Source organism: Cryptomeria japonica, chromosome 9 (assembly GCF_030272615.1).
Source record: "Cryptomeria japonica chromosome 9, Sugi_1.0, whole genome shotgun sequence".
In the NCBI taxonomy this organism is placed as follows: domain Eukaryota; kingdom Viridiplantae; phylum Streptophyta; class Pinopsida; order Cupressales; family Cupressaceae; genus Cryptomeria; species Cryptomeria japonica.
In genome coordinates this window covers 236,801,349-236,819,988 of record NC_081413.1, presented here as the reverse complement: position 1 = coordinate 236,819,988, position 18,640 = coordinate 236,801,349, and the positions used below count along the sequence as shown (strand labels likewise).

Sequence of the window (18,640 nt, the reverse complement as noted above, 5' to 3'; positions counted from 1 at the left end):
CTGTTCTTCTTTTACATATCCTTGTTTACACACATTCTTATGCATTTGATCTTTACCCATCCATTCATATACATTTCTCATGTGCTTTGTAATTGTTGTGTCCTCATGCAATAGGATCAAAAAATAACAAAAGTTAAAGCACTAAGCTGATTCTGATGGCTGAAAGATGACTGTCTACTGTTTTGATCATAACTTTTGAACTATAACACAGAATCACAACCTCTTATATGTGATGAAAGAAAAATGATGATATCTGAATTGGGTTGCTTTTATAATTTTATGGATTGATCCCACACCCATAGATCTGATACCATAAATTTTAAAATTCAAATTCAAGTTCTAGCCAGCTTCCACCTATTTTTTTCCCACTTAAAGCTGACTCAATACATGTTTGCATTATTTATTACTATATTCTTTTATTTAAAGACATTCAATTGCATTCATTTAATCATTTGAATATCAGTTGCATGACAGGAGCACTTATATTGGAACACCTAAAATGAATTTAGATCTGCATAACCATCATAGAAGCATATGCATGTTTAAGGTTTGTTGTCCTCAATCATCCACAAAACTGTAAAGCCACTCATTTCAGGAAGTTGACCCGGGAGAATATGTACCCTCATGATCAAACAGCCTTCTAAAGGTATTTTAAAATACCGCTAATCATCAGTGCAAAGCAGACAGCAGAGAATCAGGCTAGCAGGAATCAAGAGTGTGCATTGTATCAGATCAAGTCTGTGATCAAAGATCAGATCTCAATCTGCAGAAATGACCTAGACCCACATTTTTTTATATTTTATCCTCACAGAGATAGAAAACTGTTCTGATCTCAAGGCAAAATACAGACGGAGATTCATCATTCCCAGGACATCCGATTTCAGCATCTGCAACAGATTAATGTGTCTTCATTGAACCTAAAGCTAAGTACACCTTATCCATCTCATTACTTCCCTAGTACAGTATTTAATCCTACAACTGTCAACGTATTAATCTAGGTTAATTTATGTTGTGTTTGCATTGCATTAGATTAGCCTAGATTAAGTTGAAAGAAATTTTATTTCCTTTGCAGTGTTCTTCATCTTTCCCTTCTCTGCTGTGAGATTCATACCATAAAAATAGGGGTTAGCTTTGCAAAGACAGCGTTACGGAATACTTGCAGAGTACTCGGCAAGTTTTGAAAAACTTGCGAGTATTTTTGTTCTGCGAGTATTTATGTCATTAACTCACACAAAAACTTGGGAAAAACTTGCTGAGTTTTTGGCGAGTTTTTTCACAAAAACTTGGTGAGTCTCGAAAAAACTCCGCTGTATTAAAAAAAAGGCCCAAACATATCAAAAAAATTTGAGTTATATTTCATGCATATATTAGCAGGATATTTGAGAGTGGTTTCAGATCTGTAGGAGTTATAATGCAAATTCTAGGTTTTAGAAGATCTTTTAAATTTTTCAGACTTAGTCAAATTTCAGTAATTAGTAGGTTCCTATTAGCATTCTCTCGCTCTCTCTATCTCACTCACTTTATCTGCCACGAATTCTAGACCTATCTATCTCCCTATCACTCTTCCTCTATCCCCTCAGACTTAGTCAAATTTCAGTAATCAGTAGGTTCCTATTAACATTCTCTCGCTCTCTCTATCTCGCTTTCTCTATCTGCCATGAATTCTAGACCTATCTATCTCCCTATCACTCTTCCTCTATCCCCTCTCTCTACCACTCTATCTCACTCTCTCCTCTCTCCCCCAAGATCTAGACCTATCTCTCTACCCCTCTCTCTCTCTCACCCTCAAACCCCCGCGAGGGGTGCTACCATCAACCTCATTTTGGCGAGGTGGAGGAGCCACATCAGACTCCTAGGACTAGAGTCTCTAGTTCTATCTCTCCCCTAGTTTTCACTAGAGCTAAGTAGAGGAAGATGTAAAATGTTTTGATGTAGTATTTAATTTTAGTTTTACAAAAACAATTTGCTATTTCATTTTGTTTTAGACTTTTAGTCTATCAGCCATCAGCATTCCACAAGAGGATGTCATTTTGCACCCAATTTGCATTTAAATCAATCAAATATACCCAGACTCAGCTTGTTTCTTTTGTATACTCACTTATTGACTCATTAGATGCATCTCCTCACTGAATTTTCCAAAAAAAATAAGGCATTTCTAAATAAATTTAAGCAAATTTTTGCCGAGTTTTTTCCCGAGCCTTGACGAATTTTTGTTTTTAACTTTTTTCCGAACTATGATACCACCTATCTACTTTCCTTCCTTTTCTGTAACAAACACAACTTTGATCTTTTTGAGAAGGGATTTCATTGCAGCTCAAAGATTACTATAAGGGCTTCATTCATGTTGGATTATTCTCACAACGACAGATGCTAGAATTGATTGAAAGCCCCTTCAGATTTAAATGCTTCTTTCCATCGACTTGAATTCTCCTGTGGCACCAAGAGATCAGATCAAACATTCTAGGATGTCATCAGAATGGATGGAATAAGCATAGAGTTATCACAAAGAACGTAAGTGTTTTGATTATGCGGTGGATGAGGATTGATGCAAAATGTTTGCAGCAGTAGGCAAGCCAACTCCCAGCAGCAGACAATCTAATCCTAATCTTATTCCGCCCGTTTAGGAGCTTGCCCACACCAAAGCAGCAGTATCATGCTTGAACTGACTTTGAAGGAATATACTAGCTGTAACCAATCACTCAAAGCTCTCTGTCTCAATTATATGTGAAAGATCGTACAGGATCTCAGTCACATCTAAAGCAAAAACATCAAGTCAAAATCGATTTCACTGCAGAATATAAGGATTGGGGGGAACTCCAGCATCCAAAATACCACTATAAATCAGGTAACCAGAAGGGGAAAAACTAAAATAAAATCATAACTAGAGTAAATCCGAAGGCATTTCTCCCAGCCAGGATGCTAAGATGATGAAGCAAATCAAATACCTTTCAAGCTGGGAATATAAACAAAGAAAGTAATAAGGATTTCAATGAAGATGAATTTTAATCTATTTCTAAATTTTTATTCAACAACCACCAAAATCTATGTTGTTTACATAATACTTTAAGGTCAAAGCTTTTAAAAAAGGTAAAACTTGATACGTAGGAGGTACCTATACTATGTTTAAATTAATAATATAACTTTAAGAGTTGTGACGTATAGTATACATCCTCCCATATACTTGCACAAGCCATATAAATCGTGTAGTGCATCGCTTGTCTGTCTTTATTATCGTATATAATTTACCATTTGGATTTTATCGTAACAAGAGATCTCTTAAATTTTGAATTATTACTTTCCCATCTGAGATATTCTACTTCAGATATATTTAAATATAGTTTCTCAACTATTCTGATTCGAGAAGAGTATAGGCAACCTTTAGCTGTTTCTTGGGTTATGACTTCTCTTGTTGTGGCAATTTATTTTGTTTGAAGCAATATATATTTTTATCTTCAAGATAAATATTTTAACTTTTAACTTGTATGGTAAAATCTAATTGCCTGTGTAGCTTGCTGTTATCCGTTACAATTTCAAATATAACACAAAAATTTGAAAAAATAATAATAATTATTTAAATATTGTCATTATGGGCATGGTGTGATGGTTCAGTTATGGCATTGTTAAATCAGCCACTTCGATGCAAGTCCCTGCTGGGCTGCCACACACCTAAACTATAAACCCTCACTGGGCCGTTTACTTTACAGACTTGGACTGTGTTAATGCTTGAGGAATGAAGCTGGTGCCCGGTTATGCCTAGACCTTACTTTTTAAAATAATTAATAATAATTTAAATATTGTTTATCAACAAAGCTTAAAGTTTCAAACGATTTTTGCTCTAGACGACCATCCTAAGAGTACTGTCCACGTACAAAGATTCCAGAAACATAAATTGAATTCTTCATATGATTACATTGGCAGGAAAAGATTTTTGGCATATGGCCTGAGCATATCTAGGCGCATCTGCGCTTGTTTCCTCCAATCTGATAATTGTGGAGGCGGAACACCTTCATACTCTGCCACTGAGAAGTAACAACAGCATCAGTGTCAAATATGCAATATTTAAATGCACAAAAAATGAATGTAAATAGCAAAAAGTTAAACTGTATTCTTATTTTGAAAAGTTGTAGAACACTGAAAATTCAAGGCCATTGCGAAAAAATCAAAACTTTGCAGCCATGTGAAATTATCTACCTGATGCAAAAATTTCTTTCGTACCAAAATTGCATGCAAAGATACAAATGGTTTAGATGAACACGGTACTCTAGCAATTGTATTACTCCACCCTTCTGCTACTAGATTAAACTATAATTTGTTGTATGGTCAACTTTCGACAAAATGTTAACATGTGATGATTTGGGGACTGCGATTAAGTTTGGCTCTTCAATTTTTTGATGACCTTTATGCTTGGCACACTTCATATAATGATGTAAGCATGGTTAATAGCAAACAATATTAGCTGTATATGAATGCTCTGCGTTGACTCTTAAATTTACATTGGGGGTGATTTACTATAAATTTAACTATTATGGTACATTGTCATTGGTTTAAAATGCACACTATTTAAGCGCCTTTTCCTGTTTTATGATGTGGAAGGGATCAGGCACCAAAAAGACCAAGTGCGTCTTCAAGTAGACTACCATCGGGATTGTGCAATATATGGTGTAATTCAAAAACTGTTGCAATTATGTTATTTATCAGTCAGTGACAGTTTTGAATGGCATGTGTTTTGTGACCCATTGCCAACACAGTGATGAGTTGTGGAAACAGTCTGCCACATAGTAGCAATACACTCACATGGCATTGACACAACAATCTGAAAGTGTGGATGGAATTTAATAACACGGTTTAACACAAGAAAAACATGGGAAAAGCATCATAAGTTAAATATGTGAAAATACTCAAAAAGCCACAAATAACTGCAATTGTTACTTCACGTCAAGTATAGTGCATTAAAAGAGAAGCAAACTTCAAACATAAGACAAATAAAGATCCAATGTTGCCAGTTAATCTCAAACTCTCAACAAGTCTAAAATTTTCAGTCTAGGCAATTATAACTTGCATTTAAAAGTACAAAATAAAACAAAAAGTTGAAAGGACAATTAGCCTCTAAGGCTCCTAGACTACAAAATGTGAAGTGGAAATTGATGCCCCTCAATCCCTATGTTTCTCCATATGAACACAATAATATGTTGAATTTTGCAACACAAGCACCTGCAACATCAAATGGCAAACAAAAACACGTTCCACAAAAGAGAGCTGCACAAATGAATGCTATATTACTCAAAAGCATGAATACAGAATGAATTACAATTGTACAATGAGGTGCTTATAAAGAAAGCACAAAGATGCCCTAAGCCAAAAATAGAGAAACTAAAGTGCAAGCATGAGGAGCTAAAAAAGCTCAACTCTAGTTAGACTAAAAGCACAAAGCTAAACTATAAGCACAACTAAGTGAACTTAAGAAAAAAAACATATCTAGTTGTTAAAATGCTCTAACACCAACCTCCCTCCCCCCACCCCCTAAGTGAAGTAAAAAACTTTAAATGCATAAATGCAAGATGAGTCCCAAGAACTAAAGGCCTGATTAGTACTTATGTATAAAAAAAGGTCTCTCTAAGTAGAGAAAAGGACGAAAACCATGTGGAGAAAAGCCCGTCTCCAAAAGTGAGATGTAAAGCACAAAAAAAACATAAAACTGCAGAAAAAAGAATGAAGGACTAAGAAGCCTCAAAGAAAATATCCTAGAAGAATAGGAACTTGATGAACATCCTTTGAAGCACGAAGAAGTTGTAGACAACTATTAAATGATAACTATTATAGTGCTCAATAAAGAACCTCCTCTAAAACCAAGACGATGATCCCGATCAAGATGACAAATATGCATAAGCGCCCCCAACAACACTACTCGAACAAACAAATGGCAAACAAAGACAAAAAATTTGACAATCAAAGTACAGATGGCACATGAATTTGCACGAGTAACCCCAACAACACTACTCAACCATGCAAAAGTAAATTGCTAGTCAAAAATATAGGTGCCAATAGTCTAAAGAATTGATCAACCAAGGATAAGTCACCTCCACAAAACTAGAATGTAAGAGTGTCTATATGGTAAAAGCTCCATCTCACCAAAATACAACCACTCCATATGGCTAGTAAATAGGAACAAATACTGAATACATAGGTCACTCCAAAGAGAAACCAAGGAAGTATTAGCACTAACAGTAGAAACCCGCCAATAATACTGACAAGGGAGAGTCATGATAAGTTTGTTGATGGCAAAAGCTTGCACTTTCAATCAACGCAGAATAGAATGCTAAGCATATCCTACCCTCTCTTGAATAAGGAGATCTCTAGTGCTATTTGGGTTGATCGCGGGAGATAACCTCAAGGTTCATAACATCAGGGCTTGAGTTGCTAAGGATAACTCAGTGTTGATGTGTTTTGTTGGTAAACACAAGGGGACTTAAGTCTTCTGAAAAGATAGACTTTCAGAATAGGTTCTACAAGCAGTTTTACAACCTCATAGGGCTTACAACCATCAAATATTCAATGTTCATGATGTTGTGTTAGATACCTTTTATAACAGATTTTGAAAATAAATAGCAAAAGGATGGGCTAAAGAGATTAACCTATCCTAGATGAAATAGTTTTCAAGTTAGTAGACAAAGTCTTTAAACAAGAAAGCCTTGCTTTGCCAGTTTTAACACAACTCAGCAAAGGCTAGTGCACTTTTCAAGGGATTAAACAGATTTTCAAATCACTAAGATGCATACATAGAATTCCAAAGATACATAGCATTCCAATACAACATCCAACAATCCAAATAAGATTCATACATGGTTAGCCTAACCATGCATAGGAAATAACACTCAGCTAATTCCTAATGGTATAAAAAAAAGACTCTATCAGATACTAACTCAAAACCCATTCCATATTAACATACATAAACAATAATAAACAAATGGGAAGAAGGAGAACCATGCACTCACATGAAATCATACATAGACCATTGTGCAAACAGTTTTCAGTATTAATTTTGGCAAAGTTTCAAGAACAATCCTTAAGCTTCTTACAAAAATGGGAGAGAGCGGGCTCCCTTTTATAGATTTTCAAAACTGGATGAATGGCCAAGATATAATCCATTAAATGATGCATACCCCATACCTAGTAAAGGATGCATTTCACATCCCAGCTAATTCTACAACTACTAGCAATTAAATTCCTTCAAAAAGTGAATTGCGTGGAACTCAAGATAGAAAAAGGTGATTTTCTTGTTGAGGAAATAACTATCTTTGGGCATTGTGTTTTATCTTTGTTTTTGCCCAAAATAGATATTTCTTATATAATATAAAATCTTTATCACCATCCAAATAGTTTTTCCAAATATCTCAACTTGCTGCCCGCTCTACTTGTATATATTTCTGGAATTTTAGCTAGACCGCTATCAATTCCTGATCGGAGGGTACAAGAATGCTATTGAACCAGAATTTATTGGACTTATTTTTGTTGTCCACCTTCATAAGTTCTCTATTACAATCTAGCCTATTGGATTCATATGTGCTCATTGCAATGCACAGTCTGCTGGGAATTTCCATTTCACTCAAAAAATGGGCCCTCGTCATCCTGTTGACGTGTATTTTGTACACTGCCTAACACAGAATAAAATACCCAAGGGTACCTTATCCTCTCTTGAATAAAGCCTCTGATTGCTGAAGATGTCGCGAAAAAGGATCAATCAGGATGACTCCAAGGTTCTTTGATGTAGGGTCTCTAAGTGTGGATAAGCACCAGTGGTCGTTGTGAATGTTGTTTCATCAAGGGGCCTTACGTTTCTGAATTGCAGAATTTTCTAAAATTAACAAGTTCTCAAAAAGATCAAAAGGTAGGGTTTGCAAGAGATATATTCTAATCTAATCCTAAGAATAACTCAATGTGGGCTAGACTTGGTAAGATTTTACCAATTTCAGTATTGCCAAGGAATTACAACTTTACTGGAATTGATGCGATCTTCTAAGGTGAATAATGATTTTTTTCGAATCATTAAGAATTATCGATACTACCATGAAGATACATATCAATAGTTCAATAATGATTGAAGGTTCAAGCCATCCAAATATCTCCAGTTGACCACACAAGGCGTCCTTTCAATCAGTAAGAAGCTAGTGGTTTGGAATGTGAATCTCACCAAAGATCAAGCCCAACACTTAGTCCTTCAAACTTAAATACTATTTCGACTGAGAATGATTCAAGAAAGTAAACAACCATGAAGATAGCCACGAGAATTGCAATAAAACACCATAACTTCAATATTTTATTGTTCTCAAAGCCAACATAGACAACAATTTCTTGAAATTCTTTCTTCAATGCTCAATCTTGCTACAAAATAACTTTCTTCTCTCAAAAGCTCTAATCTTCTAACTTCTAATTGCTAATCATCTAATCTCTAATGACAAAATGAAAATGAGTGAGGGTATATATAGCATCCTCAATTACAATGAACGGCCCAGATCAATAGAAGATCAATGGCTGAGATTATGACACCTAAACCCTAATTAGGGTTTATTACAAAAGTCCCCTTTTTATTGAACAATATTAAATGCATAGCCAAATATTTAATTGGCACAAAAAATCTAGGAAACATAGACCAATGATAATTAAGGTGCCATATCATCTACAACAACCTTTCTTCTAGAATCTTATTCCCTTTTCAATGCTCTTTCTTAGCATATGCAACGAATCTAGACACAATTCAATCTCAGCAATAGGAATCTCGAGAAGATTCCTCATTCGTTCCTCCAAGTGGATGACCTAATCGAAAGCCTTGAGAAGAGCCGCATCCCATCCAGGTTCAAGTTCTTTGATTTTCTCAATCAGGAGCATGGTAGCAAACATTTGATCCCGTTGCTCATCTGTGATAACATTCTCATCTTTGCAAAAGATAACTTTGACCTTTTCTTCCAACTCTTGAAGATCCACATCTGTCTCAACTTCGATCCTTCTGCCAAGAATAGTACATAATACCTCAAACACCCTGTCCTGAATCGGATGGATGACTTCTTCAACTTGATTGCATTTGGTGCTGATGTCTTCAAAAAGAACTTCCTTCATCTGAAGTAGGGTTGACCATTGGAGTAAATTATGAGCTCCTCCATCCATTATCTTTTCTTGTGCTAGGATTTTCCTTGGTGTTTGCCTGATTACTTGTAGAACAGGAATGATAACGTCTCTAGTATGAGCGAAAGCAGCTACAGTTATCATTAGGTTGTGGATGATCTCAAGAACCTGGATAGCTCGGTGGATGGTCTGCATCATTCTTGTTGCAAATTCAACAGCAACTGTATGGGATTTGTCAATCCAAGAGCTCATAAGCTGGACCAAGCTCTTGACTCTCTCTGCCTCACCAACTGATTCAAGGGGAAGTGCTTGCACAGGAGATACTGCTGGATCCTGACGTCCCAAAGGCTGATTGAGATGGCTAAAGTAGCCTCTCCAAGCACCTCTCTCTCTCTCAAGCTTTCTATTTTTCTCCATTTCTTCCTTAAGTTTGTCTTTAAGTGCCTCAAATGAATCAGTTGCCTCCTCCAGTGTCTGCTCGGCGGTGAGTGGACCAAGCTCAAATGTTTCTACATCATACTCCTCTGCGAGGATTTCACCTTCATACTTGTCCACTGCTGGTGTAGCTATCTGCAGTTTCCTGGATCCTGTCTCATCTCTGATTATCTTGGACATCTTCGTGGCCTTCCTTTTCTCTGTTACTTCCTGAGAATTCCCTACAAGACTTTCTAAATCAATTATATTATCTTCGTCCTCGATCACAATCACCCTTGTTAGTCTCTCCTTCATTCATTTCAAACGTGAAACTTGCTTTACCCTTGCAAGAAATTTGCCTTGTGAGAAAATCGCTCTGGTCCCTTGGAGAGGGACAGGAGCGCCTATTGCAACTTGGGTTGATTCTCTCCTTTGTAGCCCACTCAAGTTATATTCAACGAATAAAACATACTTCCCTTGACATCTTCAAATCGCGAAATTACTTAAATCTTGTGAGGATAATGCAAATTTGGAATTCAAGCTCCGGTCCTTCAGTGAGGGACAGGAGCGCCTTTTGTCCTCAAGGCCAAATCTTTTCACTTTTTATATCGAAATCCCTTTGCTGGGGAAGATATCATCCTTTTTCAAGCTAAGAACAAGAGCTCAAGTCTGTGAAAGGTCCAAAAAGGTGCATTTGAAGAAAATCGCTCTGGTCCCTTGGTGAGGGACAGGAGCGAATTCATCTTGCTAGACAAAGAGTTCAACCTTTCATTGCTTTTAACTAAATCTGGATATTCAATTATGCTTATTTCATCCTTCCTTGTGCCTTTGACGCTTCAATTTGACCAATCAAGGCCAAGAATGACCCTGACAAGCCATTTCGCCTTGGTCCTTCAGTGGAGGACAGGAGCGAATTTGTCTTAATCCTTCAATTTCATCATCTTCAAACCTTCAAAATCCTTAAAATCTTCAATTCACGTCCAATTATCTCCCCTGGCGACCCTGCACAAAACAATTAAAGGAAGTTAGAGACAAATATGCATTAAATAACATTTTCGCCTTGGTCCCTGGGAGAGGGACAGGGGCGATTTCACCTTTTCAAGCTAAAATATCCACAATTTAAATCTTCAAATCACTTCATCATGCAGGGTTAGGTCATCTTCAAGGCCAAGATCAGTTGTCTTGCTTCCAAAAAATTTGGTCAAAATTTACCTAGAAAAAATGAATACACAATTCCATCATCAAAATGCTAACACTTAGACAAAAATTCGAATTTACCCCAAACAGAATCCCGACTTAACCTAACCTGAGACATATGAGCTCACTATCTCAATCCCAATCCTCGGGAGGATACATAATAACCTTCAAAATTTGACTAGACTTGGCTTAAAAACACATTCAAAAGAAACCCCTCTAGGGTTTAGCCCTAGTCTAGATAGACCTCACTCAAAATCCCAAAAAAGCAGAGAGAAGAACAGGCAAAACTAAGCGAAAAAGAGGGGGTCCCCATCCTAATGGGGTGATGTGTGAAATGGTCACAACATCTGGCAACACCACTGAGAAATGTTGGTAAACATTTGGGAATCAATCTTTCTTGAAGAAAACTCAAAAAACCCCCCTCAATAAAACAAAGAGTTAAACAACACTTACAAGAAGAGATCTTCATATTGAGACAAAGTATCAAGTCCACAGTTACCCATGTGTGTGCAAATGAGTTAATTCCCTTCGACAAGACAATCATGATCTCCAGGTTCCCCTGTGATAAGCTACGTAGTTTATCTGCACTCCAAAAGCATCCTGGATAGAGCCTCGCTGCCAGTCAGACGTCCATAGTCCCGACGAGGTTATCGCCGCAAGCTCACGAACATTGCTCCATTGCTAGCCAGGCGTCTATAGCCCCGATGGAGTTATTCGTATATTCCTTTTAGCCAATTCGATATTTTCTTTTCAGCTCATTTTCTTTTCTTATTTTCACTTTCTCATTTTTCCTTTTGATATTGCTTTTTGATTTCGTCAATTCTTTTGGCTTGTAAGCAGTGAAGCTTGCTAGGGTTTGAGGATTGCGGTGGCGCTGAAGTCAGATTTTAGATTTTTCACTGATCACAGCTTCGCCTGAAAACCATAATGACTCGGAGATTATAAGCGTGAAAAGATATAATAACTGGAGGACAAAAATACCTGAGCTCAATAAGCTAATCTTGCTTCATTGCAAATACGACCTGACTCAAAGTTTTATTAAAAGAAACCCCTTTGTATTTCCAAAAGACCTCATAATTGTCCAAATGCAACCAATCAACCTAGTGAGAAGTCAGAGTGCTTCATGACAAAATCGCCCAATTTTAAATGGATACCCCTCAAGACAAAACAACTAACCTAAGACAAGACACCTAAACTAAGAACCAAAACAAAGCGAAAGGCAAACCAAAACGAAAGAAAAGCAAACAAACAAAAAACGAAAGCAAACTAAACTAGCTGTGTACAAGGGAAGGCCTTGGGCATCCTAAGACTGGAAATAATGTTTGAGATACCTCCCATTGACAGGCAATGGGATGTCTTCTCCGATTAAAGTTTTCAATCTGAATGCGTTTTCTCCCAAAATCTCTGAAATTTGATAAGGGCCTTTCCACAGCTTATCAAATTTATCATGCTCTCCCCTTTTCTCGTGTGCTTTATCCCAGTATAAGACAAGATCTGAGATCCGGAAAGCCTTGACTCTAGCTTGTCGATCGAACCATCGTTTTACAACTCCTTGATGTTTTGCAAAATTTTCTAACGCTTGATCTCTCTTTTCTTCAAGATTCATTAATTGTGTTAATCAGGCTTGAACAGCATCAGTGTCTTCCATGTATTCCTGAATAAATCTCAAGGTTGGGATCTTGAGTTGCATGGGGAAAACTGGGTCTTGGCCATAAACCAAAAAATAAGGTGAAAATCCTAATGCGTTCTTGGTCCTGGTTCTGTCTGCCCAGAGGGCAAATCTCAATTGGGTATGCCATTCTCTCGGACTTCTTTCCAGCAGCTTCTTGATAACACTAAGTAGGTTCTTATTAGTTGACTCAGCTAACCCATTACCCTGAGGATAATAATTTGATGAAAATTTGAGGGTTATTCCATATTCAAAAGCCCAATTCGAAAATCTCAATGATGTGAAGGCTGAGCCATTGTCGCAAACTAGTGCATAAGGACATCCAAACCTTGTGATAATGTTTTCCTCTAAGAATTTAATTACGGCTTCGGTAGTGCATACCTTGAGCGCTTGTGCCTCCGACCATCTGGTACAATAATCAGTAGCTGTGATGATATACCTGTGTTGTGCTGAGGATGCGGGGTTGATGACACCAATAAAATCCATTCCCCATTTGGCAAATGGTCTCGCCTCGATCACTGGATTTAGCGGCATGGCAGGATTTCTTTCTCTGAAAGCTGCGACTTGGCATGTGTGGCAAGTCCAGATATGATTAAATGTGTCTTTGAAAAGTGTAGGCCAGTAATATCCTGCTCTCAGTATCTGATGAACTGTTGCTAGGTTGGCTCCATGTCCGGTCCCAAACTTGGAATGAAAATGTTCAATTATTTGTTTGGCCTCATCTTTGCCCACACATCTCAGATATATTCCTTCGTGATTTTTGCGATATAGAACGGATCCTTGAAGCATATAATGTTGACACTTTATTCTTAATGCTCTTTTCTACGTGGGTGTCATGCGAGCAGGACACTTGTTGTTGAGTAGGTACGTCACAATATCTTTGTACCATTCATCGGGGGTGACATCCTCTAATTCATAAACTTGCTGGACTAATCCTGGTCTGTCAATTGCCAATGTCTGCGCCAAAGCTTGTCCTCGAACAAGTTTCATAGGCTGGATTTCAATATCAAATTCTTGGATAATGGCGACCCACTTGCCTCTTCTTTCTCCTAGTTCATTTTGCATGAGGAGAGTCTTGACTGCTGCATTTGGTACTATTGCATAAATCTTGGCCCTTAAGAGGTAATCTCTGAATTTTTTAATGGCTTTGACCAGTGCGTATGCTTGTTTCTCAATGTTGGGATATCTGAGTTCTGCATCTTTCAGTGGGGTGCTCATAAATGCAATTGGATTCTCGTCCCTTTCTTCACTTCTTTGGGTAAGAATAGCAGCACAAGTGTAGTCAAAAGCGAAGGAATATAGGTAGAAGGGTTTGAGGTAATCAGGACTGATCAATACTGGCGCTTCTGCGATTGCCGTTTTTATTTCCTCAAATGCCCTTTTGGCCTATGGTGACCATTCGATCTTTGCGTCCTTTTTCAGCATCTCATTCAAGGGTCTAACTATCTCAGCAAATCCGGTGATGAATTTTCTAACAAAGTTGATCTTGCCGAAGAATGATTTGAGTTCCTTCTTGCTAGCGGGCAAATTGATAGTTGATATAGCTTTTACTCTTTCAGGATCAATGGAGATTCCTCTTTCTGAAATGACATGCCCTAAAAGTTTTCCTTCTGTTACCCCAAATATGCATTTTTTTGGATTGAGAGACACACCATATCTTTTGCACCTTTGGAAGACTCTTCTTAAGTCATCCACATGATCTTCTCTTTTCCTGGAGAAAACAGTGATGTCGTCCATATATATAATAATGCATTTTCCGATTAAGTCTCTGAAAGCGATATCCATGGCTCTTTGGAATGTGGCCCCGGCATTGATAAGTCCAAAAGGCATTCTTTTGTATGCAAATGTACCCCATTTGGTAGTGAAAGCAGTCTTCAGTCGATCTTCTGGCTCGACCAAAACCTGATTATATCCTGAATATCCATCCAAAAAAGACATCATTTGCGACCCGTTGACAATCTGCAACACTTCATCCAGCGATGGTAGCGGATAATTGTCCTTTTCCGAAGCTCGGTTGAGATTTCTGAAATCAACACACAATCTGATCTCTCCATTCTTTTTTCTGACAGGAACCAAGTTGGCGACCCACGTCGAATGTCTTACTGGGAAGATGATTTTGGTTGAGAGCAGCTTCTTAACTTCTTGATATATCAGAGGTTCCAATAGAGGATTAACCAGCCTCTGTCTCTGCCTAAATGGTTTGCTTCCTAGCTTCAAAGGGATTGTGTGAGTGATAATTGCAGTGTCATAGGTTTTGAGATCTTCATAACTCCATGCGATGACATCTGGGAAATCTCTCATATTTTTTAGGATTCCATTTCTTTCAGCTGCGGTGCAAGTCTTTCCGATGAACACATTCTTGACTTGTATGTTATCACCTACGTTGATTGTGTCGCACATGTTCCCTTCCATACTGTGGTTTTTCATTTCTTTCAATTTGTCAGGATCAAAAATTCTTTCTAACTCTACCATCCCTTTTGGAATAGTGTTTGTCTTCAAATTCAAAACTCCTTCAGCATCCAATTGTGCTCCCTCCACTTCTTCTTCATCAATGATCTGGGCTAGGAAGACATCTATGTTGGTTAGGAAATCCAATATGTGCTTGTCATCTTCAAAAACTTGAAAATTGGTGATGTTATCAGGGACTGAAGGAACTGAGGTTAATTCAACTGTGAACTTCTTCAATCCTTCCATTGCTAATGGTATCAAAGAGCTGGCGGCCTGTGCAAGGGAATTAGCCACTTGATTTATGATGTCTGTATATAGACTTGATGTTGCAGGCCTCAAAACTCTCAATAAGGTCCCAAACTCGATTTTGGTATCTGGTCAACCTTTTGTCATGGCAAACATACTGCCTTCTGATTTGTCTTATAGCTATTTCTGAGTCTCCAAATACTTGCAATATTTTTGCTTTCTTTTTGATAGCTAACAATAACCCATGAATCAAGGATTCATATTCAGCTACATTGTTGGTGCAAGGAAATTGCAATCTGTGAGCGGCAAGGTAAGTTTCTCCTATCGGGCTAATTAATTCGTAGCCCGCTCCAGATCCTTGTTTGGACTTAGAACCATCGAACCTTAATGTCCATATTGCATTTCCCAGATCTTCCGTCTCTTGGTTCTCCTGGCCTTCGGTTGATGTGTCGGACAGAGTTTCATCTTCTGAGGAGCTTTCAACTTCTGAATCTTGAATTTCTTCTATAATCAATGTTTGCGGGATTCTTTTGTATACTTGTTCTAATGCAGTTTGGCACATAGCACAGGATAGTTCTGAATGGACAGCATTATGTATCCTACACCAGTTAGGAAGGAGCAGATCTTGGACGGATGCCAAGTTACCAAGTTGTACACTTTGCTGGATGTTTCTATGTACGAATTTTTTGAAATTTTCAAACATTCCTTCATCTTCTTGGTCGGATCCTTGGTCACTTTCTACGATGATCTCTGTAGACTCCATCACCTCTTGTTGACCATACTGTTCGTTTTGTATCATCAGGACGTCTCCCACTTTAGGCTTGTAAATCCCCAAATCCGACTCTAAGAACAGGACTTCATTGTCTTCCCCATACTCGGTTATCATAAGTCTCAATCTTGGAGTGCTGTCGATTTTGATTTGGTTAGGGACTCCTCTCAATGGTAGCCACATATGTGCAAAGTCGGTTGACACATACCCATTCAACTTTCGTGACCAATCTCTACTTAGGAGCATCCCATATGAATCAGGAATATCCACGACAGATATGTCTATGAAATTTTGAACCCTTGGATCTGCAGCTAATTGCATATGGATATTGTTCAACTCGCCCATGACTGGAACTTCTGTCTTGTCTAGCTGAGTGACTTTTCTTTTGGTAGGAGCGGGAGTTATACCTAGTCTTTGACAGACAGCCAGGGGCATCATATTACTTGAAGCTCCTGAATCATAGAGGCAATTGTGTAATAATTTCCCAAAAATTCTAACTGATAGTAGGAATGGGGCCGGTTCATCTTTTCCTTGGGAAGGGACTGAGGAATCCCCACTGTGTTCTTGATATTTCACTTCATTCATCTTCAGATTGTTATTCTTTGTTGGGCTCTCTTCTTTTGAGTGATTCGTCTTGTTTGGGGATTTCCCCTTTTTGACCACATCTTTCTTAACGGCAACTTCTTTTTCTGGAAGAATTTCACTAGAGGTGAGGCTTTCTTTGATGGCGGGTTGAGTTTTCTTAGTCTCGCCTCTTTTGAGTAATACTTTGCCTTCCAACATATCTTCCTTTTTGGCTGGGAAGGCTATAGTTTGGACCATGCATTCGTCTTGTTCGGATTGTTCTTTGTTTTCAACTTCCTCTTGGGTCATATTGATGGTAGCCTGAGCTTTGTTGGCCAAGTTCTGAGCATTCGACCTTGCTGTGTTTGACTCGCTTAAGCTATTAATCACTGCATCCTTGATTTTTGAGACTTTGAGTAGCTCATAGAGTGGCAGGCTAACTTTAACCTTCTTGAGTTCTTCCAACACCAATGTGGCCAATCTTTTCATTTCATCGCTCTTGGGAGGTGCAACATTCTTTTGCCTATATTCGAGCGCATGTTGTGGATATTCTGGATTATTACTAGCCTGTGGATCCGACGGAGTAGAGAAATTGTTCAGAGGAATCGATGTAGTCAGGGGTTCCTGATTTCTCTGATTTCTATGGTATACTCTTTGATTCACGCCTCCTGAGGACTGGTGGAATACCTCCTTTATCCCTTCAACTAGGACACTATTATTTAATGGTGGAAAATAATACTCTGAGTCTTCAACAGGTTCATTTGCTGATACAGGTGGGAACTGAGAACTTGGAGGTACCATCGGTCCATTAGCAGATTCTGGTGGAAACCTCCCATTTTGAGCCTGATTATCTTCTTCTTGTGAATACTTGTAACTTTCCACAATCATGGCTTGATCATACCGTGTAGTTGGGACCATCTCGTATCCTGTCGTGGGCAAATTTTCAGGTGGATCATTGCTGCGCATCTCCTGCTGGAATATGTCGGCTGCAATTTTGAATTCAGGACACTGCAACTCAGAATGCTGGTTTGTATTGTGAAGTCTACACCAACTGGACAAGGCTGCTTCTACTAAAAACACTTTATTGGTAGGATGATTTTCTCGATTTTGAGAACTTGATGGATTATCTAGTGGCGTCACCACATTTCCATTATTAGGAGCAGTGTGCCATGGTCTCCTTTGGAAGCCTTGGTTGTTATTTCCTTGATAATTATTCCTGAAACCTTGATTGTTGTTTCCTTGGAAATTTTGATTATTCGTATGTTGGCCGTGGTTGACCCTCTGCATGCTTTGGAGTTGATTATTCTGGTTCCTTAGATGAGTTACTTCGGTTGACAGCTTCTTGACTTGTTCAATCAACTCTTTCATTTCATCCTTCTCTTCCTATGTTCTTGATGAGTTTGTTGCGTTTTGCAGGTACACAGGTTGTGCTGGTGGGGCTTGTGAAATCGGAACTCCAGGATGAAGGACCAACTGGTTTGTCGGCTGTACGCTTGGATATGTTGCTTGTGGAATCGGATTCATAACTGGAGTCTGGTTGGCCAACGCCATACCAACTGCTTGCATTTGATTTGGTGCTGCGACAGGTCCCATATGTAGTAGTGGCCCAGTAATATTCTGTCCCATGTGCTTACTAACTTCAATAGCCTTTGCATATGCTGCGTTTAGATCATTCGGGATAGGATGTGTCCTTACGAACATAGCAGTGAGATGATCTAAATTCCCATAATAGATCTCCCTTGGGTCAGCAATGAGGTAGGGCTGTCGCAACATTGTGTAGGCACGGTGAAACCTGTTGTTGAAAGAAGTGATTGGCTCATGTTCTCTCCTTCGGATTTCAACAAATTGTCTATACAGCTCAGCCGGCGTGGTTGGTATACCAAACTTTGCAATAAATGCATCTTTCATCGCGTCCCAAGTTCTGATTGACCCTGTAGGCAAGTGAATGAACCAAAAGTATGCTTCTTCTCCCAATGAGTAAGGAAAAAGTCTACATGCTACATCTCCATACTCGATTCGTCTGTTACGAAGAAGGTGTTCGAACATCTTGATATGATCTTCTGCTGTGCGATTGAAATCACTGACATTGAACTTGGAACATAAGTGCTCTGGATTCTTTGGCATGTCGTGATAGACTGCAAATTCCAACGGTGATGGGTTGTTGATTAGCCAAGTAGCGCCGTTAAGTACATGAGGAGGAGGAGGAGGAGGAGGAG

The 18,640-nt window shown here is 38.5% G+C and overlaps 1 protein-coding gene across 1 annotated transcript in view; it reads right to left on the bottom strand.

The window, feature by feature from the left end:
• Positions 1–3,552: 3,552 nt before the first annotated feature.
• The window catches only part of LOC131076960 (uncharacterized protein C16C9.01c), a 174,595-nt gene continuing 159,507 nt past the window's right edge, over positions 3,553–18,640 (bottom strand). Inside the window, exon 11 of the mRNA XM_058014312.2 lies at positions 3,553–4,019. Coding sequence (XP_057870295.2) covers positions 3,907–4,019 — 113 coding nt within the window. The 3' untranslated portion in view covers positions 3,553–3,906. The remainder of the gene's footprint in view (positions 4,020–18,640) is intronic.